General features: G+C 34.8%; 1 protein-coding gene across 4 annotated transcripts; it reads left to right on the top strand.

Annotated features, from left to right (window-relative positions):
• Positions 1–6,609: 6,609 nt before the first annotated feature.
• On the top strand, positions 6,610–10,342 carry LOC113302835 (U-box domain-containing protein 45-like). 4 transcript variants are annotated; one of them, XM_026551791.1, is made up of 6 exons: positions 6,610–6,778; positions 7,241–7,338; positions 7,461–7,646; positions 7,817–7,924; positions 8,025–9,169; positions 9,347–10,342. In XM_026551791.1, the coding sequence occupies exons 2-6, from the start codon at positions 7,288–7,290 to the stop codon at positions 10,140–10,142; spliced, it is 2,286 nt and encodes a 761-aa protein (XP_026407576.1). In that variant the 5' UTR covers positions 6,610–6,778; positions 7,241–7,287; the 3' UTR covers positions 10,143–10,342. The 4 variants fall into 4 exon arrangements, with proteins under 4 accessions (XP_026407576.1, XP_026407573.1, XP_026407575.1 ...); XM_026551788.1 differs by having other exon boundaries at positions 6,611–6,778; positions 7,235–7,338; XM_026551790.1 differs by lacking the exon at positions 6,610–6,778 and adding an exon at positions 6,923–7,104.
• The last annotated feature ends 13,206 nt before the right edge of the window (positions 10,343–23,548 follow it).

Genomic DNA, 23,548 nt, shown 5'->3' with positions numbered 1-23,548 from the left:
AAAATATGAGTTCAACATGGTTTTAATATTTAATTGTCCACTTTATTTTTTTGGTGGGGCATTTTTTTTTCTTAATTTTTTTAGTGGGATATTTGTTTTTTCTTAATTAGTGTGGAACTAATTATGAGGGTTATCAATGCATATATCCATAATGGAAGAAGGTTATAACTCTTACATTTGTTAGATGTAAATGGCTAGGATGAGACTGGGATCGGATCACCCGTTTGTCTCTGAAAATGTTATCCGTCCGTCGGTGGCTCAAAAACTCCTTCTGTTTTGTATTATAGATATTGCGTCAACCGATATCTCTCAATCAGAAAAAAAAAACATTCACCTTCAATCTCCAATGATAAAGAAGAAGAAAAAAAGAGTGTTACCTTGTACAATTTAGATTATATTCACCATTCTACAAACGAAAAACCAAAACATTGAAATAGAAAAACGAATCAAAATGAAATTGTACAAAATAATAAAAGTTGAGAATCAGAATGGATAGGTTTCCGTTTTTCACCGCGGCGAGTCGAGAAAATAAATCTAGAGAATAAATTGAGGTCGAGGGTTAAACAAAAAAGAATATGTAGGACAAGCCTATAATAATAGGAAAGTAACGATATTCAACGATGCTTAATTTGCAATGAAATCCATAATTTTTGGATTCTCATTCCAAATTACTAAATTAACCATAAATATCTACCTAGTATTAAAATTGAGGAATTAATATTTAAATTTTAAATTTTTTTACCTTATGTTTCCAAAAAATAAAAATATGACTCTTTTTTAGGTAAATAGTCATACTGTTGGATTTTAGTTCCAAGTACTCGAAATTAATTATAAGAGCATCTCCAATGGAGTATGAGTATTTATCATATGTGGAGACCTAAAAAAAAGGTATTTAATAACATATAATCCAAATACATCTTATTTTGATAAGCTCTCCATTGGTAGTTGTATCCAAATCTATTTTGATATACTTGTCACTTATTTATAGAAACAAAATCTAAAAAATTAAATAAAATAATAACAAATTGATAACGTGGGTATGGATGTGAGTTTCCAGAAACCCATATTCTCCTCCAAACTCAAACTTCAATTCCATATTAAATTTTGATTCTCCAACCACCAATGGAGATTTTTTTTTTGTTGAGAGTTTCTAAAATCATAGATGGCATCAATATTTTTTAAAACCCATACTCCATTGGAGATGGTCTAAATATAAAAATGATTTTTTCTTACAAATCATAAATACTCGATACTAATATAGTAATTTTAGATTTTTTAACCCACAAACGATCTAAAAAATAAAAGTATGATTTTTTACCCCATAAACATTTTATTTGATTTTTTGGATTTTTTCATAAATATCAGAAACTAATATAGTACTTTATTTATTTTTTCGATTTCTATCGAAGATACTTGGAATCAATATAGTAAATTTTAGAATTTTTTACCTTACAACGATCCAAAAAATAAAAATTTGATTTTCTTAACCCATAAACATGTTTATCCGATTTTTTTGGGATTTTTATCACAAATACCCGAAATTAATATAGTATCTGTTTATTTTTGGATTTTATTATAGATACTCGAATTAATATAGTATTTTTTTTACAAAAATTCGACGGACATGATTTTAGAAAAATCATGTAAACCCGGTGTATTTATTCGTAATAATTTTAAGCCGTCAAATCATAGATCTTGGTCATCTAGCGGTCAGACATAACAAATAATGAGAGTCGTCCGTCGGGTGTGTATCGACCACCTACCCAATCTACACCACACGTTTCCCCATCAATGCACTATATTTCACCAAATTTCATCCGACGAACACGAATGGTTTTTATCCGAGCCAATGAGAAAGCACGGTTGCGATAACCAGCCAATGGAAGGGAGGATAAGTTCCACCAATACTACTTTTATTCTGGAGTGAGAGATGGTATTGAGTTTTTTGGTTGTTGATTAGAAATTGATCTTCTAACCGGGTATAGTTAAGATATCTAACCGGGTATAATTAAGATATGGGCCATGATCCAAAGACTGGAATTCTGCTGACCATGTATCGGTGGAAATGTGGAACCGTGTAAGTTAGATTTTCAATTGGTACTTTGAACCGTGCAGTATGATGGGGTGGATTTGGTTGCAAGCTAGGCGCCAAACTAATGGTCGGTCACAATAAAGTCGGCTGGATTGTAATTTCATAAAGAGTCGGCTGGATTGTAATTTCAACAAATGCCACGTACTTGTTGCATACTCCATCTGTGTTGCTTCAAAAACAATCCACATTCTATAATTAGCCTTTGTACGTTGCATACCATTAAACAAGATTCTAAGACACGAGTAAGACGTGACCATTAATGGAGCACCTGTTTGCAGAGAGTGTATCAAAATTCATATAATATAAATTGAAGAAAATTTGTTTTGCATTTTGATATCTTTTCTAATAATTTGGCACCCAGTTAAATGGATTTACTTGTTATTTTTCAGGGTGTAATTGATATTTTGAGAATGACTAGTTTCGACTATTTGGATAGGCTAGAAAAACACTTCGCATATTTCCACGACGGTTGATACATTTGTGAAAAGAAACTACAAGAATCATGTCAGCTATACTTAGAGAGTTATGCTAACCAGAGACTTTTGTTAAGACACTTCTTAGCTATAACAACGTGTCAATATATATATATGCAGATATGTGATTTTGAATACCGATCGATGTGTACTAAGACGCTGCAATCATATACATAGGGTACATGCACTGCCTAACACATGAACTTCTTGCCGGCACAACAATTCCCAGTACATGTACATCCCGACAGATGCGTAAGGCATTAGGCATGTGAGAAGATGTGCATGTCCAAGGGTTGTTGGAACAATTGTTGAATCATGCCTGTAAAACAATCACAAAACCATTCAGTTCCTTGTGGTCACTGCTACCACCATCATCAACGCGACTTACAGGTACACCTCCTTCACAAAATCTCGCAGTTACCACCTCCTTTACAAAAATCATTCACGGTTAGCACCACAACTGCCTTTGCCGCAACCACCACCACAGTCACCACCATCATCAACTCCATCATAATTTTTAACCCCACCACCATTAATAACTCCATCTATAATTTATTCAAGGTTTGGCCTAATTTGCCCTAATTTGGGAAAATCTGGGATTCATATATGTTCACACTAGATGCACCAAGGTGAATTTGAGATTCTTTTATATTTACATTGGACGCACCTAGGTGCATCTTGTGTTATTTGTGGATAATTTTTTCCCATCCTAATTATCACCTACATTTGAGTTAATTTTGCATTCGTCCATGTTTACACTGGATGCACCTGGGCTCATCTTATGTTATTCGTGCATAAATTTGTTTTCATCCTAGTTATGACCTGCATTTGAGTTAATTTTTGGTCTATCCTAGTAATCACCTCCAATAACCGATGGTAGAAGCAATTCCATTATCTCCTCTACTTTCTTCGTCTTAATCTTCACCAAATCTTCTTAGTTTGTATCTTCAACCCAAAAAAAAAACCTCTCTTCAATCCAATCTCCCGGGCGGACCATTCCTGATCAATCATTCATTGAGATATTCAAGAAATTTCACACATACAACACCACTTATTTTGCTCGGTACAATACTATCTTGGAAAATAAACAATTATGTTCCGTTATGTGATGATTAATGTCTCAATTTTTCTCTTCCACCAATACCATACTCTTTTTCTTTAATTATTTATTTAATTTCATCTTCTTATCTTCTGTAATTGTCGTTGCATGTTAGTTTTCCCTAGATCCTACTGCCCCGAGTCTCATGATTCTCTCTATTATTTGTAATCAATCCAATCAAATCAATCAAAACCTAAACTGGATGAGAAATCAGAAATCACTGTGATGCAATTCAATTTTCTTTTCCCTAATCAAAAATCAAAATTTGTGTCTCGCTGTGAAATTTCCAACAATAAAGAAAGAAAAAAAAAGAAGTTAAGAAAATAAATAGAGAAGGATATTCCACTTGATCTTATTATGGGCATATTGGGCAGTTGTATTTAGATAATAAATAGAACTTTGGGCAGAATATCCAGGTTTGAATATTAGAAAAGTATTTTTTGAATTTTTGGGCACTTAAACAATATCAAAATTTACTTATCTTCGGAATTCACATAGGGGTTAATAACCTGGCAGAAAATTTCAAAAACAACAGATGATGGAGGTCTAGGAATCCGTAATATAGAATTTGTTAACATTTCCATGGTAGCTAAGTTGGTCTAGGAGTTTTTAACAAATCCAGATTCAATGTGGGTTCAACTACACTCATCCAAATACTTAAAGGGATAATCTTTATATGATGGCGAAATAAAGTCGGAGTATTTCTAGTATTTGGAGAAGTATGTTTAAAGTCAGGGAGGTTATGGTCGCTAATTGTTGTTGGTTTGTTGGTATAGGTGAAAAAATCCATATCTAGAATGATCCATGGGTCTCTGGAATTCCAGGATTTAGACCATCTAGAGTAGCGAATCCTGACATTCAAATTACAACAGTTGCTGAACTTATTATTCAAGAAAATTAAACCAGGAACATGGAATTACTGAATCAAATTTTTCCTCCAGAAGAAGTGTCAGACAAATTGGTTTAGTTAAAAAGTCCTTCCGGTAACTTCTCAACAAAATCTTGTTACAAACTCATAGCAGATAATATTCCAACTACTTCTTTTATATCGACTTTTGCGTGGAAAGTCTTGTGGAAGAAATTAAAAGTGCTGCCAAGAATTTAGATCTTTATATGGAAAATAATCCATAATGGTTTGGTTCTTTACCAAAACCTAAGAAAATATAACAATCAGGTGATTAATCTTTGTTCTTTTTGTAGAATGGAAGAAGAGAGTACACTTCATCTATTGTTTGCTTGTCAATTCTCTAGATCTGTTTTCCAAGCTAGACTTGTACAGATATCGACTCCAGATTGCCTAGAGCCAAGTAAGATTATTCAAAACTGGTTAGAAAAACAAGATAAGGGAGTTACTTTAAATCTGGGTGCCTGCATTTTGTGGAACATATGGAAGACAAGAAATGATGTTGTCTTTAACGACACCAATCCTTTAGTTCATAAGTGCATCTTCAATGCTCTCCAGGACTTCAAGTTCTTTGATGAACAAAATGCTTTTAACTACACCGCTGCTAATCAGATTTCTTAAAACAACTCAAACTGTGGTTGTGAAACTCCCTCTTCTCCGTTCGTTAAAATCAACGTACGCAGATGTGCAGTGGAAGTAGTGGCTCGAGATTCTTTTGGTGTTTATTGGGCAGTGGTACTATATGTTTTGATGCCTCTTCTCAGGCAGTAACAGAAGCAAAGGCATATACGTTGGGTCTACAGCTTGCTCAGAGACTACAACTTTTGCGTGGAAAGTCTTGTGGAAGAAATTAAAAGTGCTGCCAAGAATTTAGATCTTTATATGGAAAATAATCCATAATGGTTTGGTTCTTTACCAAAACCTAAGAAAATATAACAATCAGGTGATTAATCTTTGTTCTTTTTGTAGAATGGAAGAAGAGAGTACACTTCATCTATTGTTTGCTTGTCAATTCTCTAGATCTGTTTTCCAAGCTAGACTTGTACAGATATCGACTCCAGATTGCCTAGAGCCAAGTAAGATTATTCAAAACTGGTTAGAAAAACAAGATAAGGGAGTTACTTTAAATCTGGGTGCCTGCATTTTGTGGAACATATGGAAGACAAGAAATGATGTTGTCTTTAACGACACCAATCCTTTAGTTCATAAGTGCATCTTCAATGCTCTCCAGGACTTCAAGTTCTTTGATGAACAAAATGCTTTTAACTACACCGCTGCTAATCAGATTTCTTAAAACAACTCAAACTGTGTTTGTGAAACTCCCTCTTCTCCGTTCGTTAAAATCAACGTACGCAGATGTGCAGTGGAAGTAGTGGCTCGAGATTCTTTTGGTGTTTATTGGGCAGTGGTACTATATGTTTTGATGCCTCTTCTCAGGCAGTAACAGAAGCAAAGGCATATACGTTGGGTCTACAGCTTGCTCAGAGACTACAACTTTCAAAGATCATTGTGGGAGGGGATGCCACGGCTATCCCAATGACCATTACAGGAAATATTCAAGGCATTCCTTGGTGTATGCTCTTTATTGTCTTGTATATTAAAGATCGCATAAAAGACTTCAGTGAGGCTAGATTCACTGCTGTCCCAAAATGGGCAAATTCAATTGCTCATGACTTATGTCTATTTGCAATATCCAATTATGTAAACAGATGATGGGTCCAATAGTTCACCTCCTCCACCTTAATCAACATCTGTTTCCTTAAAATATTTTAAACAAAATTAACAAAAGAAAGTTACAAAAAGAACGAATAAATCGGGAATCATTTTTTCCCCCGCATTATTACAAAGAACGAATAAATCGGGAATCATCCCTGTCAGCCGATATAACGGGAGAGAATCCTAATTATGACGTGACTTCTTTAATGAACTTCTTTTACAACCGTATGTTTAATGTCACCCCTCATTAATACTTTGCCGTATGTTTTAGTCTTTGTTATAAATAAACAAAAAATTGTAAGTAGAAATCGGTTCCACTCATCACTTCTGTTATCTTCTTTGAGTATTTATTTTATTCAGTTTATTCCTCTACTTCCCAAAATTGTTGAATCTCTTATTCGAACCCTAATTTTTCATATAAACTAACTATATAACCCTCTTCCTCATTTTCTTGCTACTTCTTCACTCAATGAATCTCCAAGTTTGTGCTTATGGTAAGATATTTATGATGTATGTGGGGTGTGATAAAAGTTAAAATTGTACTGAAATTGTTACTATTCATGATTGATATAGAGATACTTTTCATTGATGGCAAAGTTTTTTGTATTATTTTCATCATAATTATCACAACTTTGTATCAATGGATTTATAAAGAATCTAAATATGTGGCTGCAATTTGAGATCTTACTTACCTCATGATATCTTGGTTTCAGAGTAAAAAAAAACTGAATCTGAAGTTTCAGATTCAATGAATTTGATTTATTGTGTATTTATGATGTAAAAGAGAGAAAAACAAAGTCAGTTTGTGGAGCTTCATTAGGTAGATATGAATTTTTGTGAAATCAATTTGTTGTTATCCTGAAGTTGTATTGCTGTGTTGAGCTCAAATTGATTGATGTTTTTTTGTTCATCCGTTAATGTTTTTTTGTCTTCATTTTTTGGTTTGTTAGTTTCAGGTATTTAGATATAGACATGTGTAAGTTTTGCTGATCAGGAGGCATATATGGATGTTACTGAGGTTGAAGAAAGTGTTCTTGCTGCCAGTGATGCCAAGGTATTACTTTCCGAATCGAGGATTGAGTAGCAAATTACAGTATATCATATGTCTGGGTTACCTTGTTAGTTTTCTTTTTATTGTTGTCATGTATTAAGTTTTGACTCCTGGTTTATATGCAGTTACATGGAGGGATCTGTAGAATACTTTCTGCAATTATTTCTAAAATCTTGGGAGTGTTCCCAGCCTTAGAAGCATCAAGGCCAAGGAGTAAGTCAGGTATTGAGGCGTTATGTTCATTACATGTGGCACTTGAGAAAGCTAAGAATCTCCTTCAACATTGTTCAGATTGCAGTAAACTTTATTTGGTACTAATTCTATTCTCTGGATTAAATATTTCTAATATATTACATTTGTTATACATGTGGCGGAACCAATTAGGGTGAGCAATTCTTGACGACATATTTCCTTCTCGTAACTTGGTGGTTCTTTCAGTCGGGATGAATTATATTAATCATGTCTTCATTTTTAACATTAGGCTATAACTGGAGACTCCGTTCTCTCAAAGTTTGAGAAATCAAGATGTGCTCTGAAGGATAGTCTTAGGCGTGTTGAAGATATTGTGCCACAAGCCATTGGCTGTCAGGTAATTTATTGCAGGCTCTTTTGGTTATTAAATTTTTATGAAGGGTTAGATTAATTTTTTGAGTACTTGTAGCCTGATTCTGTTCGTTATCATCCCTCAGATATTGGCAATTGTAGATGAGCTCGAGGAAATCATATTCTCTCTTGATCCATCAGAGAAGCAAGTTGGCGATGAAGTTATTTTGTTGCTGCAACACAATAGAAGATTTGATCGTAATTCTTCTGACAATAATGAGCTTGAAACCTTTCACCAAGCAGCTTCAAGGCTTGGCATTACATCTTCAAGAGCTGCTCTGACAGAGAGAAGAGCTCTTAAGAAGTTGATTGAAAGAGCACGTGTGGAAGAGGATAAAAGAAAGGAGTCAATTGTGGCTTATCTTTTACACCTCATGAGAAAATACTCCAAGCTATTCAGAAATGATTTATTCGATGACAACGACTCACAAGGATCGGCTCCTTGTTCCCCAACCATTCTGGGCTCTTTCGAGGAATCCGGTGTGCCTTTGGAGAACGGCCAAGCCTTTGACCGCCAGTTCTCAAAATTGAGTTCTTTCAATTTCAGACCTTGTGATAGTAGATCAGACCAGATGGCAATACCGCCTGAGGAATTAAGATGTCCAATCTCGTTACAGATTATGTACGACCCAGTAATTATCTCTTCGGGGCAGACTTATGAGCGTGTTTGTATCGAGAAATGGTTTAATGATGGGCATAACACCTGCCCTAAAACTCAACAGCAGCTTCCGCATTTTTGCTTAACTCCAAATTACTGTGCCAAGGGTCTGATTTCCAGTTGGTGCGAGCATAATGGTGTCCCTCCCCCCTATTGTCCGCCAGATACACTAAACTTCAACTATTGGAGGTTAGCTGTATCAGAGTCTGGGTCTGTGGATTCAAGATCAATGGAAAGCATTAGCTCCTGCAAGGGAGCCAAAGTCGTTCCTCTGGAAGAGAATGACATGGCTGAGGAGATATACTGGTGCCAGGGTGAAGGTGATAATTTTGAAAGATACGATAGCTTACTAGCCATCTTGAATGAGGGGAAGGATTTCAATAGACAGTGCAAAGTAGTAGAACGGATACGTCGATTTCTAAAGGTTGACGAAGAGGCAAGGATGTTCATGGGAGCTAATGGATTTGTTGAAGCACTGGTGAACTTTTTGAGTTTATCCGTTCATAGTGGTAACACAAAGGCTCAGGAAATTGGAGCTATGGCTCTTTTCAACCTTGCTGTTAACAATACAAGGTCTGTACTGCCTGAATATTCTTCTTTGTTTTTATTTGACCACGTATCTGACCGTATAGTCTCTTTTATAGATGTTGCCTTCTGTATTTCTCCCAAGTTCCCCACCTCAGTTGTGTTAATAGATAAGATAGATAGATTACTGTTTTTTGACTTGCATTTTATTCATGGTTTTTTCAGGAACAAATTGATGATGTTATCTGCAGGACTAATTCCAGTTTTGGAGGAAATGATTCTCAATTCAAACTGCGACGAATCAGCTACTGCACTCTACCTCAACCTTTCATGCCTGGAGGAAGCAAAGCCTATTCTAGGATCGAGCCAAGCAGTCCAGTTCTTAGTCCAGCTCCTCAGTGGTGACTGTGAATCACCATGTAAGCTTGATGCTCTCTACGCCCTCTATAATCTCTCCACCCAGTCTCCAAACATTCCCAGCCTCCTTGAGGCTGGCATCCTTGAAGGCCTCCAGTCACTTCTCGCGAACCCAACTGATGGGACATGGATTGAGAAATCCATTGCTCTTATCATAAATTTAGTCTCAACTCCACTGGGAATCGAAGAAATGGCATCATCTCCAGGTCTTATTACTTCGCTTGCAGCTATATTGGACATGGGTGAATTGGTTCAACAAGAGCTAGCTGTTTCATGTCTCTTGGTTTTGTGTCTGGGGGATGAAAAATGCAGTCAGATCGTACTACAAGAAGGGGTGATACCTTCGTTGGTTTCTATCTCAGTAACTGGGACAACGGAAGGAAAACATAAAGCAGAGAAACTTTTGATGCATTTCCGAGAACAACGTCAACGGGATCCACCATCACCTCCTGTTGACACACAAAATGAATATTCTACCCAAGGTAGCATGGCGGTCACGCCTGCTCCAGAGCCAAAGCCGCCATGTAAATCAACTTCTAGAAAGATGGGAAGAGCTTTAAGTTCTATTTGGAGGAGCAAACAATTTTCAGTTTATCAGTGTTAGGTAGGTTTTAGACTTTTAGTTTATGAATACCTTTGTATAATTCTGTTGTATTATTTTCTTTTGTTTTACTCATATTTTATATGCCGGCATTATGCGTTTATTTTGCCTTTGGAAGGAAACAAAAGAAAGTAAAAAAGGTGTACAGGCCATTGAAGTCAATGGGTTTTGGTTCTTTGTATGATTACCTGAGTTTACTCGCACAACTTTCTTGCTTTTTATTCATTCTTCCTTCTTCTGTCATTGATGAAGGATCAGTTTGGAAGCAGTAGATGAAATGACTGGTTACATGACTTCGATAGTGAGACTAGATTAAAGAAAAATAAAACAGAGAGCCCGAACAGTTTATATGCAGGTGCACATCAGAAACCAGTAGAAAAAAAGCGTAAAAACATCACACTAACTTGAAACCTACAGTCTTACAACCTTGAATCTTTTTTGGAGCACATGACACGGCATGGCTGTAAAATTTTTGGTCAATCCAAGATGTCTATTGCATAATCAAGCAGTGAGTTTTAGCTACTTGATGGGATTTTTTTTTATTTTTTTCTTTTTGAGAAATGAATGTGCTTATTACTGATCAAAAAAGAAAAAAAAGAATGTGCTTAAAGGTGCACCAGTGATGGGGAATATCTACTATGCACCATGATGCAACTGTCTGACTCGAACCGCAGAGAGAAAAATTTGAATGGTGCTGGTGATTAGGAAAGTAAGGCAACTGTAGCCATGGTAAGGTCATGATTTCATTTGGTGCGGGAAGAAGAATTTATGCAGGAATGGATGTTGCTAAACTTCAAGTTGCTCTAACCCTGACCAATTTGGTCAGCAGTTCTCACTGGTCAATGTCAGTGAAGGGCACTCCTTGTCCCAAGCATAACAGAGGACCTTGCCATCTTATCAAGGATGAAGACACCTCTTGTGGCGCTTAACTTGCCTTGTTTTTCAGACTAGTTTTGACTTTAAGATTAAACTAATTTTGACCAACTACTACTCAACATAGTTAGGTCCTTACCTTTTCTTTTTAGATTGAAAGGGAGAATTTATTAGAAGAAAGAATGTGCCATGCAAGCTACCAGAGTTAGCTAAAGAATAAAGAAAAAGGAAAAGTAAAAGAAAAGAATAAAAAGAAAAATTACACAATTAAGTAGGCAGAACTTGAGAAGTTCAGATGAGCTTTGAGACCAGATGCAGAAGCCCAAGCAATAATAACAATGACTTAGCTTCAGTACCCAGGTCAGAAATCAGAATCCATCTTGAAAGTATGTTTTTCTTCAAAACTATGAGCGTTTCTTTCTTTCCAAAGAACCCAACCAACAACAGCAGGTATAAGAGAGCAAAAATTTCCGCGATCCCTTGGGCTAAAGAGAATTTTTCCAAAGTCGTATTTGTTAGTGATTGTCTCCGGTTGGTGAATTTTGTTAATGAAATCAATACTAATGTTGCTTGGAGAAGTAGTGATCATATTGAAGACTGTCGGCTTTTACTTTCTAGTTTATCTTCTTTTAAAGTTGTGTATATAAAGCGTGTGATGAACATTCTAGCAGACCGGCTTGCACGTCGGGCTAAAAAATTTAGTGTCAAAGATATTTGGGTCTCCTTTCCTTACTTTTTGGAATATCTTGTTAAAAAGGAGACCTTACAAAGAACCCACAATTGGAGGATATCAAAACTAATTGGGGGATATGAATTACTTCCCCCAACCAAAGGTGTCTGTTAAGGGGTGTTTTTTGGAACGAAAATACTAAAACACCGTTCCCTCAAAATAAAAATTGAAGAACTTAAAATCAAAAAACAAAAACATATCCCCTATTTCCATCTTCACCTCTTATTAATCTCTTTTAGGGTTAGGGATTTGAAACCTAAATGTTCCCCATTCCCTTTCAAATTCTCTTCTCCTTCTCTACCGGCTCCTCACTTTGAATTTTTTTTTTACATTCCGAAGTGATGAATACCATGCCGGAAATGATGAAGACCATGCCGGTAGTGATGATACAATGCCGGAAATAAATTTTTTTACATCGCCGGAAGTGATGAAGACCATGTCGGAATTGATGAAGACCATGCCGGAAAATGGTGCCAGCATGCTTGGTAACTAACATTCAACGCCGTAACTTAATACCGGCATGCTCGATAGAAATCTATCAATGCCGGTATTCAAGTGAAAAAAAACAAGTTTCTGGATACTTTACATCATGTGCCGGCACAGAAATTTAAGCATCATAACATGCCGGTAGCAGTACCAGCATGCTCGATAATTATGAAACTGTGCCGGTAGTGGACTGAAAAACCAGAAAAAAAAATTATGCATAGTGGCAAACATTTATGAAAATTTCCAACAAATGCCGGCATGGTTTTTTGGTTGAATACTATGCCGGCACCGAGCTTTTTCAGCTGTAAAAATGGGGGATTCAAAGAAAAAAAAAAAATCAAATTTTCAACCTTTTAGCAGCAATTCTCTCTTCACAATCATCCTCCATTTTCACAATTCCCTCTCAAATTTTCTTTCTCTCCTTCTACTCTCACCTCACTCACCCAAACACAAATAATAACACACACTAATCATTTATCAAAAATCTTAAGATTTTATTAATTATTATTAATCACTAAATCTGATTAGTGAGGGGTAAATTAGGATTTAAAAAAAAAAATAGATAAGGGGTGACCTTGATTGGATATTTGGATCCAGTTGTGCTTTTCCTCTATCCCCAGTTAGTTTGATATCTCCAATCACGCGTTACTTACAAACAATTTATAATTCTCTTCTCTGTTAGTACCATCGTGTATTTCTTAGCAAAAAAAATAAAATAAAATAATAATAATAATGGTACAAGAGAGCAATAATGCTTCCCAGTTCTAGAAAATTGATTAGAGCCCCAACAATGACCTATCTCGTACATATTTCTTGGAAAGACCCATGGCCAGTTAGGAGGAGTTAGCATGTAACTCTACAGTGTAACAAGATATAACCTGCATTTTCATTTGCACCTCCACAAAGAATGCAGCTATCTTCAAGAACAATTCCTTTTCTAGCTAGGGGCCTAGGACATCTGTAGTGTTCAACTTACCATGCAAAACACACCAAATGAGAAAATTTACGCCTGGAGGAATGTTGTTCTTCCACACAAAAGAACGAGGAAAACTATCAACTTCGCTATCAGCATTTAGTCTAGCGTACAAAGTCTTGACAGAAAAGACACTATCGGAAGTTCAATTCGGGCGTTGGCTTCTAGTTCTAATTGTCCTAAGTTCAATGAGCACTTTTTATCGGGTCACCAAGTGGATATGCATGGTTGTGCTTTGTTTTTATTTATCTTGAAAATTTACTCTCTCATCTTCTTTTATTATTATTATTATTTTTAACTTTACTAAGTTGCTCAATATCACGAAAAATCCCTTTACATTTTTATTCTCACACTATCTCACACTTTTGATGTAATTTTTATAAATAAAAACCGACGGTAACGAATTTGAACTAATATTTTGAGGATATGTTCCTCTTACAAAGATCTATATTCGTACAAAAAACGACAGTATTATGAGACGTATAACACCACCATCTACTGCTTTGAAAAAGAACCATTGATTTTGAACCATTGAAATTAAGACATGTAGATCGTGAGGTTTAGTATTTTAAATTGGACTCATTTTTGATTGGTATGTAAATATTTGCAGGAGGAGTATATCTCCAAAATATTCGCTTTAAATTCGACGCCACCTGGTTTTTAACATCCAAAATGTGAGATGTTGTGAGAATAAAAGTGTGAAGGGATCATTCCTCATATTTTCCTAATGCAGTTTGTAATGAATATAGTTGTACGACATACCCTTATAATTCCTTATTTTCTTTTAATTCTAATCATATTTGCTTCCAAAAATAAATAAAAATCTTTTACAATCTATAAAGGCAATTCATCCTATTTCATCAAATCCGAGATGTCATACGGTTCCGAAGTATGAGGCAGTTCCAATAAGATTTTATTCTTGAACCAAAATACATTTTTTAATATTTACTTCATCTATTTCCATGGCCGAATCAGGACCCATTACACCATGATTTTTAATTAGAAGAGAGATTTAAGAAATGACAGATCTCCCATGTACGATGACTTGGATTGTGATTTTCTAAATTACCTTTGCTTCAACTTCTTTTTTAAAGCATTACACAAAGAAGAGGAACTTCAATGTAGTTTGGTATATGATTATAGTTAACTATTTTCATTTTATAGTAATGAGGTTACATAAATAGCTTTAGGATAATATAGATTAGTTACCGCTGGAAATATTATTGTCTTCAACAACATCCACGAACTCTGCATGGAAAATCTCTTCATTGATGAGATCATGACATGTGATTTCATGAGAAAAAGGTCGGAGGGAACCTTTTTATACGTAGTTGTTAACATTTGTTAATCCTTCAAGGCTTCAACAAGTTAAATCTTAGCTTCCTCAAATTTCTTTAGAAAATCATAAACAACATTAGCAGAAATCATCTATTCTTGCTCTATATCTTGATGATCATAAGCAAAGTAACAATTCACATCAGGATGATCCTCAGTCATATTAGGATTTTCAACTTCATCTTCAATCAGAGTTCTTTCCTTTTGACCAATCACCAATACAATCATTGTTAAGAGCTTTTTCCATGTTTATGATTGACATGTGAGACATGCTTAATTGAAAGAAGAACTTATATGAGAGAACTCAATTCAAGTATGTGGTATATATAATGTGAATTCAAGAAGGTATTTCCAAAAGTAAGGTCGTTTCGTGACATGTTAATGGAAACTGAGGAGTTACCTTTTGAGCAAAACAGTTTGCGAACCGTTTTCTTATGGAAGAATTTTGGTAAAACATAAACAACTTTATAGAAATCTCACAGAAACTTTTGTATTCCCAAAATGACATTGCTGCATAATATTATTATGTGAAAATCATTTTCCTATAGTTCAAGTTAAACCCGTGAGTTTTGCTTATGTTTAAGTATCATCTTTAGTGATTAGATAAATATAGATCACATCTTATCTTGTCATGTTGAAATTTCCATGGATCATGTTCGTCTCTCGCTTAGGATTCAGATAGGCAAGGAGGATTCAATACAAAGAACATAATATTTGTTGATGTCCACATTGTCATTACATTTTGGAATTTACGAATGATGTGGTTGCACCAAGTCAATGACTTATGATAAGGTGCATAATAGACAATAATGATAAATATTTTTTCAATCATCGAACCATTATACTTAATTAGTCAAATAACCGTTTGGGGACGAATACATCTCTTGGAGCAGGGGGTCAATAGAGGGAGATGCCAATTTTTGTTCTTCTTTACGAATGATGAGACATAACAATTTCATATAGTATTTGAGAAAATTGCAAGCAATAAAGTTCAAGAAAATAATATATAAGAAGACACATATCAGAACTATTTGAACCAAACAAAACACATGTGAATTAGAGATCCCCATCTTACAGGATTTTCGGGTATGATCCTTCTAAATCTATAATGCTTAGATAGCACAAGGCTGAATTTTTACACTCACCACGAGATACAATCCAACGTTCAGATTTATGCACAACTATTCCATTTGAGTTTCTACAATTTGGACTAGAGAAGTTATCATAAAACTCGTTGTCATCATGAAAAGAGATAAAGTGGAACCTTTACCTGAGTTTTTTTGCTTTTTCTTGAAGGTACAAGATAACTTGTTGATGTGATATTTGTCCCCAGTGTTATAGCACCACTCGGTTGAACCCCAAAGCGTTGGTATGTCAAGGTTGGTTGTCATATTTTAGTATTCAAACTCATAATTCGCTTGATTATATTACTGGAGTTAACTTCGTCAGGTTAGACTAGGAAGTCTAGAAATTTTGAGACATACAAGTATTACTCTGAAGAATCCAAAGATGTATCGACATCAACAAATACATAAAACTTGCACTTGAGGTTAGTAATACATGACTTGACTTGTTTCCATTCCTATATCGCTACTTTCAAGTCTTTTAGATTGAAAACATAACTTGTGAATTAGATACATGAAACTATAGTACTAGAGACTTGATCATCTTATTCTGATTAAATTGTCAAGGAATAATATATCAATAGTTGTGAATGCTTTGTGTTTCTATATTATATTACGAAGTATAATACTTATCTTTTGAACTTCATAATTGCGACATCGACATAATCTTTATAACTTGTTACTGGATTGTGTAGTGAACTTAGGGTTGATTTCATTCCTAGAAAACTATGTTTAATTACATGAGTTTAAGTAAGTAGACCTATGCACTTGTTTCATAGTTGAGAGAAATTAATAGGATTGATGTCCCACTTTTCATTGAAGATCTATTGTTGGACCGATCCTAACCTATATAGGGAATCAAGGTAAAACCGATCCTTACTTATGTTGGAAGTCAAGGTAGAACCGATGCCTACCTATATTGGGAGTCAAGGTAGAATCGATCCCTACCTACATTGGAAGTCATGGTATAAGCGACCCCAATATTCAAAACCGATTTCTTTAGTCACGTACACTTTAGGGTTTGTATGGTTCTGAAAATTGGGTTTGCTAAATAGGAAAGTTCAAGATGTTGACATAATGAGTAATTTGAACATGAGTACAAATCTTAACTTTTATTGTTCAAAGATATTCCTTGATACTCAAAGTGAGATCCCAAATCGAAATATTTGAGATTCTTTTTAAGATTTTCGAATGTATATGTTTTGTTTTACCAGCAAGCAAAACATATCTCTGGAAAGATGTATTAGTTAAATGCTAACTAATATTAAGTTATCCAAGAGGAATTTTGGTTGTACAATTGGACATTGGTTGGTATTAGACAAAACCGAATCTAGGTGCTTGTTGCATATCTTGAGAATATTTTTGGTTATGGAAATTCCTTGGTGTCCAAACTACCTTGGTCTATAAATAGTGAAGTTTGTTCTTCTCACAAACTCATCCTAATGTAGGCACCTCATTTCGTAGTCATTGTTGTATCCGACTAATAGTATTATTCGTATTACTATCTTGGAGGGGAGAGTAACCTAATAAGGCAAAATCTCGTGCTAGTTTAACGACTTCTTTTGGATTAACAAGCGTTTACTAGTACCGTCGCTGGAAGACTAGAATTGCATTGTTATTTTAGTTTTCAATTATTGATTAGATTGACTAATAGTTGTTAACACTTGATTAGACCTATTTTAATTATTCTTGAGAGCATTCTCTTCTGACATAATGCCTCTCAAACTAGATCAAGGGATTAATGGTAGTTCATCTGATTTTAGATATGACGTTGACTTGTGATCATCTGTTGTTTATAGATTCAGTTCTGTGTGATCGATATAAGTTGGAATTGAGTTTTTTATTGTGCAGCTACAGAAGAAGACTGAAAATTGGAAGACAAGAAGATTTCTTATTGGTTTTGTATCTTTGAGATTTGCTTCGTGCACAAACTTGATATGCTGGGATCCGACTAGATCTCGTTTATATTCGATAAGCGATTGGTTAACTAGTCATATTATATTGAAAACTATCATTAATGGTATTCTTTAGTATTCTAATCTTATAGTTTGTACACTTAGATCTGATTAACTTGTTAATCTGGATCTTGGTAAATCTTACATAACAAAGGAGTTTATTGATTTAAACGGAAGAGCCTTTTTGAACTTAACTAGAATATCTCTGATTAACTTCTTGTGATAAGAAGAGTGGTTACCAAACAAATTTGTCCTTTACTGTTTGGAAGACGATCCAAAGGGTTGCTTGCATGGAGTCTTCACAGAGACTGAAACAACTTAAGATAGTGGACTCTATCTTAGGATTCACGTGTATTTTCCATATTGGATGTATGCGCAAGTATACTGAGGAAACCAGGTAACTGTGGGTAGTTTACTTAGTCTTAACTATACGAAGTTGGTAGTGTCTTTGTATAATGGCTTAATTTTGAGAGTATTCAAAACTGAGCTAGGTCCCGGGTTTTTCTGCATTTGCGGTTTCCTCATTTACAAAATCTTGTTTTGTCTTTATTTTTACTTTCCACAATTATAATTATTCGTTTAGTTATAATTAAAAGTAAATACACTGTACGTTAATCCAAAGTACTTTGTATTGATCCTATGGTATATCGGTCTTGCTCCGTAAGTATTATCAAATGATTACCTTGGTGTTGTATGGTATCGACTTAGTCGATAGACGATCACTCGAGGTATCATACTTATAGGTTGATATCGAAAAGATTGTGGTATACTTGGTATCCTCGTCTTATAAGGTATCATACTTATATGTTCATGTTGACCAGTTGGATAGTTTTCCTAGCAGGTAATTCTTTGGAGTCTGTTGTATCAGAATGCGTATTTTTAGGAGCCCATATTTTCGAAAGTTTTTTTTTTCCAGTTCTTCTTGGAATTTTTTGTGCAAATACTCTTGCTTTCAGCTCGTTTATTAGTGGAGTAAGCAGAACAGACAGTCTTGGGATATGATGCTTTGGAGCAAGGATCAACACCCGTTATTCTTGATCTGTGAGTTTTAGAATTTAGAATATAAGTTACATCTTTTAAGATGAGATTTAAGGTGTTTTTTATATTTTTGAAACATCTGTTCTCTAACGCGAGCTTATACTTTCTATGAATGTTTCCTTTTATATTACAGAAGTTGCAAAACTTCTGAGTTCTGATGGGATCAGAATAAGTTAAATTGACATGAGAAACACCAGAGGTGCCTTCCCTTCTTGGAGAGACAATGTTTTCATGGTCAGATAAATTAAACTTTTCATTCATTATCAAAATAGAGACACTTTGAACACGATCTTATGAAGGATATTTTCCTAGAATATCATGAGTATATACCGTTGGAAATCTCTTTTTCTAACTCTTTAATTTTTTCAGAAGCCATGGATAAGGTTAATTTTTCTGATTCATAGACAGTACTACAAGTAGCAAAATAAGTAACACTAGTGAGATAATTTTCTTATTCACCAAGGATTTTTCTTCGAGAATAATCCTTATTCGTGAATCTTTTCGTTAACCTTACTGATGAGAGTATTGACTTCTCAATACTCAGGTACAACCAGATATCGATGCACATGTACGTCGAAGACAAGATATCATTTTATCCTCCAAATAGAACCTGTTATTCAATGTGAGACTTGATGTGTGTCGTAGGTGCAATCAAATTAGTGATCTTAAATCCACTCAATTATAAATAATATAATAGAAGTCAAGTTCGTTCCTACAAAGAGCAGTGAAATTTAGTTGTTCAAAAGGTCACAAAGGGGGGTTTGGTTTTAAATTTCAAAGAAAACAAAACAATTGGAATTGAGCTGTAAGCAATAGAGAGAGAGAGATGATCGAGGAATCCTTCTTCATTACCAAATATTCATCAAAGAGTTATATTCATCCACTCGTCATAAATTGTAGCTTATCACCAACCATAAGATAACAAGTACGCTTAGCTATCTCCAAAATTTCTTAAGTCATTGGATAACAGATATGCTTAGTTGCCAGATTATATTCGTCAGAACCACCTTGAGGTACGCTTACAAGATGTAATTCCGTCGAATGCTTTATGGTTTGTGAATTTAGGTTTATTCCTAGTAGTTAGACTCAATACGCTCGGTCTACTTGCTAGTGTTGTGTTTACATGCGACTTCTTTACAAAATCCCTCTGCAAGGTATCACGTTCTCCACTTGTGTAAGGAATTATTCAACAATTATGGATATATATGCTAACGATTACTAGCATTAGATTAAATCAACAAATTAATTCAGTTATCCACCTAAACAATCTATCACTTATTCTTAATAGTAAACACAAACGATAATCATATGAAGAAATCAAAACAGATTCATATCATAAATCAAATCATATTTAGCACTTAGAATTCGTCCTCAATCAATTGGGTTTTTGTCTACTCATGGATGTAGAAGCACCCATGTTATACATATGATAAACTAGAGAAGAAATTGTTACGATTAATGAAAACCACTTCGAAACCCTAGCTTTTTGCTCCGTTATTGTTCTTCTCCTTCCAATTCTTCCACAGTTGTGTGAAAGATGATTTAATAATGTTTAGGAGGTTTTCTTATATATAGATCACAAATTAGGTCTTCAAAATCTCTTCGGTCCCGTGTTTTCTTCAACTTATAGTCTCACACATGTGACAAATACCCTTATTTACGGTTGGGTTCGTTAACATCAAGCCAACCGTAAGTCTGACCATCAAAACTTTCCAAAAATCCCCAAAGTTACGGTTGAGTTCAACCCAGCCGAAACTTTGACCATAAAATTGTGTAGAAAATCCCAGAATTACGGCTAGGTCTGAGTCTCTTGGACCTGGCCGTAATTATTCTTGTACACTTTTTGTTCTTCGTCATTCCGGTCATAACTTTCTCATCTGATGTCTGATTCGCCTTATTTTTGTGTTGCAGTGGTATTGTCGTCCTCTACAACATAGCAATTACCAAATATGCATATCTCTTCATTTTATTTTATGGTTAGGTTGGACCTAGACGTAACTCCTTCTGAAAATTATGTTGGAAATTCTTCTCTTTTACGGTTAGGTTTTAGGATGCTTTTGCCAACCATAAATTCTCCTATAAATTGTATCCCAGAGTTGTTGCAGCTTCCAACTTCTTCTTTTCATGCCAGGATGAACTCCTTTCCTCTTCTCAACTCTTTTCAACACCATTTCCATTGATTTGATGATTCACCTAAAGATACAAAAAAGAAAGAAAACAAGAATAATACAACATAGAATGCAAGAATTATAGCTAAAACAAGTATTAAATGACACCAAAATCATGTAAATTAAGCACTTATAAAATTCTCCCACACTTGACTTTCGCTAGTCCTCGAGAAAACTAACCTAAATAAATACTAAATACACCAACTCCCTTTCGTCGAGGATACAGTTGCACTTAGAAACCCCTAGGTCCCTAGTGGATGAGTTATAGTCTCGTGAGGGATTACAAGAGGTATACCCACAAAATCTTCTCTGACTTCAAAGAGTTAAAGTCCCAAAGCATCCAAGGAGCTAGGAGGACATAAATATTCTCAATCTAACGTCAAGAAGTCATAAGTACAATAGAAAATTCAAATATAAAATGCAATTAAAGGAAGAGTGACCAGTCAACTTATGCCCTATGAAAGAATCCAGGTTCGAGAGCAACCAATAAGAATTTCGCCTTGACTTTTGCCTCACCAAAAATGGTTTTATGATAATTGCACTCAATGAGACGGATTTTTTTATGGGTCTCACATGTATGCAGGTAGGACTGAAGAGATAAATCCTATAAACGTTGAATGGTGGGAAGGAAACCTTCCGAAATGATTTCTGGAGACCCACAAGATCGTGGGAAATAATTTGTTTTCTTATTTTTATGATGATCTCTTAGAAAGGAAATCAACCACTATATGAGGATGAGAGTACTTGTTAGAGCATAGCTCGATTGAACTCACCAAACGTTGGTATGTCAAGTTTGGTTGTCATATTTTAGTATCAAAACTCATCTAGAGTCGCTTGATTAAATACTAGAGTCAACTTCATTTAGGTTAGAATAGAAAGTCTAGGAATGTTAGGACATACAAGTATTACTCATCAGACCTGAAGAATGAGAAGAAGTAACGAAGTATAATGACGACATCATACTTCCACATGAGGTTATTTATACTGACTTGAACTTGTTCCATTCCTAACGTATCTTTCGAGTCATGCATATTGAAACATAAACGCAAAGTTGTATATACTGTACATATTGTATATAATACTCTAGTGATGAGACATGATCATAGTATTAAAGAATTAGACTACGAAGTATAACGCTTATCTTTTGAACTTCGTATATATGATATTGACAGAATCTTGTATATAGTTTTATGATTATGTGTATGGGTGTATGGTGAAGGTTTCATCCTAGGAAACAATGTTTTAAATTTATTTAAAAGAAGTACATTCATGAAATTTTTTTGTGAATCGAAAGGAAAATCAATAGGTTTATTGGTCCGGCTATTCATTGCATATTCTTTGGATGACCAATATGTGTGAGTTGGTAGAACCGATCTTAACTCGGGTTATGTATCTTGGTATAACCAATCATAATACCTAGACTTATGATTTGGTATTACCGGTTCTGCTAATTGGTGTAACCGATCCCAAGTAATCACCATGAGATGGTGTCCAAACATCCTTGTTTATAAATACTTAAGTTTGCATTTCAAGCAAACCATCATAAGATCCAGGGAAACTTCATTTCTTGTTGTTTCTGGTGGAGCCGTCTAATCAGAGAATAAACTATTCTCATTAGGTGAAATCTCTTATGACCGACTCGTCTAAATACTTCCGTGGGATCAAGAAGCTCCACGAGTACCGCTGGTGGGAAACTAGATAATTGTAGTGTTATTAGTTTTCGATTTGATTTGATTGACTAACGGTTGTTGAAACTTTGATTGCACCTAGTTTGTTTATGCTTGAGAATCTTGTATTATGATATAAGATTCACTCAGACTAGATCAAAGTATCGACGGGATCTTTAGAACTGTTGCTAATTCTAAAGACATCTTGTGATAATCCATTGTTAACAAACTTCGTTCTGTGCGTGATTGATCACATGAGATTCAAGTGGTGTTGTGTAGGTATTTAAAGGCAATAGAAGATTTGAAGAAGAAGAAGAATTCTTATTAGTTTTCGTATCTTGTGTATTTAGTGCATAAACCTTGATCGGATGGGATCTAACTAGAATCGATTTATCTTTGATAGATCTGATTGATTAGTTGTGTGAGATCGACATTCTCTATATTTCTCTTTGAGATCTATATTGATTGAGTGTGAATCCATACTTGACTATTTCGGTAGTCATTGTATAGATTGATCTAATCATATAAAGGAGTTTATTAGATTATACATAAGAGCCTTTGTCAGTAACTCATCATTATCTTGTAGAAAGATTGATTAGAGTGGCTACCAAACAAATTCTTACTTTACTGTTTAGAATACGATCCAAAGGATTTTCTATTCACGTGCATGACTCTAGAAGTCGAAGGCACAAGGATACCGAGGGAACTAAGTAATTAGGGATAGTCTGCTTGGTCTCAACCATACGAAGTTGGTTTATATTTTGTATATCGGCTTAATTCTGAGAGTATTCAAAATTGGACTAGGTCCCGGGGTTTTCTGCATTTGCGGTTTCCTCGTTAACAAAATCTTGCCGTGTATTTTTTTTCCACATTATAATTGTTATTATAATTAAGTAAAATACACAAGTACGTTAACTCCGTAATACTTGATAATGATCCTATATAGTTTCGGTTATTACCGAACCTATTATCAAGTACACACTTTGTTGTCGTTTCGTCTCGATCTTGTATCCATAGTCAATCACACAAATGATCTTGTTGTCATATTGTCTCGATATCG

Source organism: Papaver somniferum, chromosome 8 (genome assembly GCF_003573695.1).
Source record: "Papaver somniferum cultivar HN1 chromosome 8, ASM357369v1, whole genome shotgun sequence".
Lineage (NCBI taxonomy): Eukaryota > Viridiplantae > Streptophyta > Magnoliopsida > Ranunculales > Papaveraceae > Papaver > Papaver somniferum.
Note: the sequence above shows the minus strand (reverse complement) of the source record. Positions and strands in the feature narration are given on the sequence as shown.

Excerpts from the sequence above, each read along its gene's own strand:
- LOC113302835 (XM_026551791.1), top strand. The coding sequence starts at position 7,288 with ATGGATGTTACTGAGGTTGAAGAAAGTGTTCTTGCTGCCAGTGATGCC. Across the intron at positions 7,339-7,460 it reads TTGCTGCCAGTGATGCCAAG|TTACATGGAGGGATCTGTAG; the intron begins GTATTACTTTCC and ends GTTTATATGCAG. Across the intron at positions 7,925-8,024 it reads CACAAGCCATTGGCTGTCAG|ATATTGGCAATTGTAGATGA; the intron begins GTAATTTATTGC and ends ATCATCCCTCAG.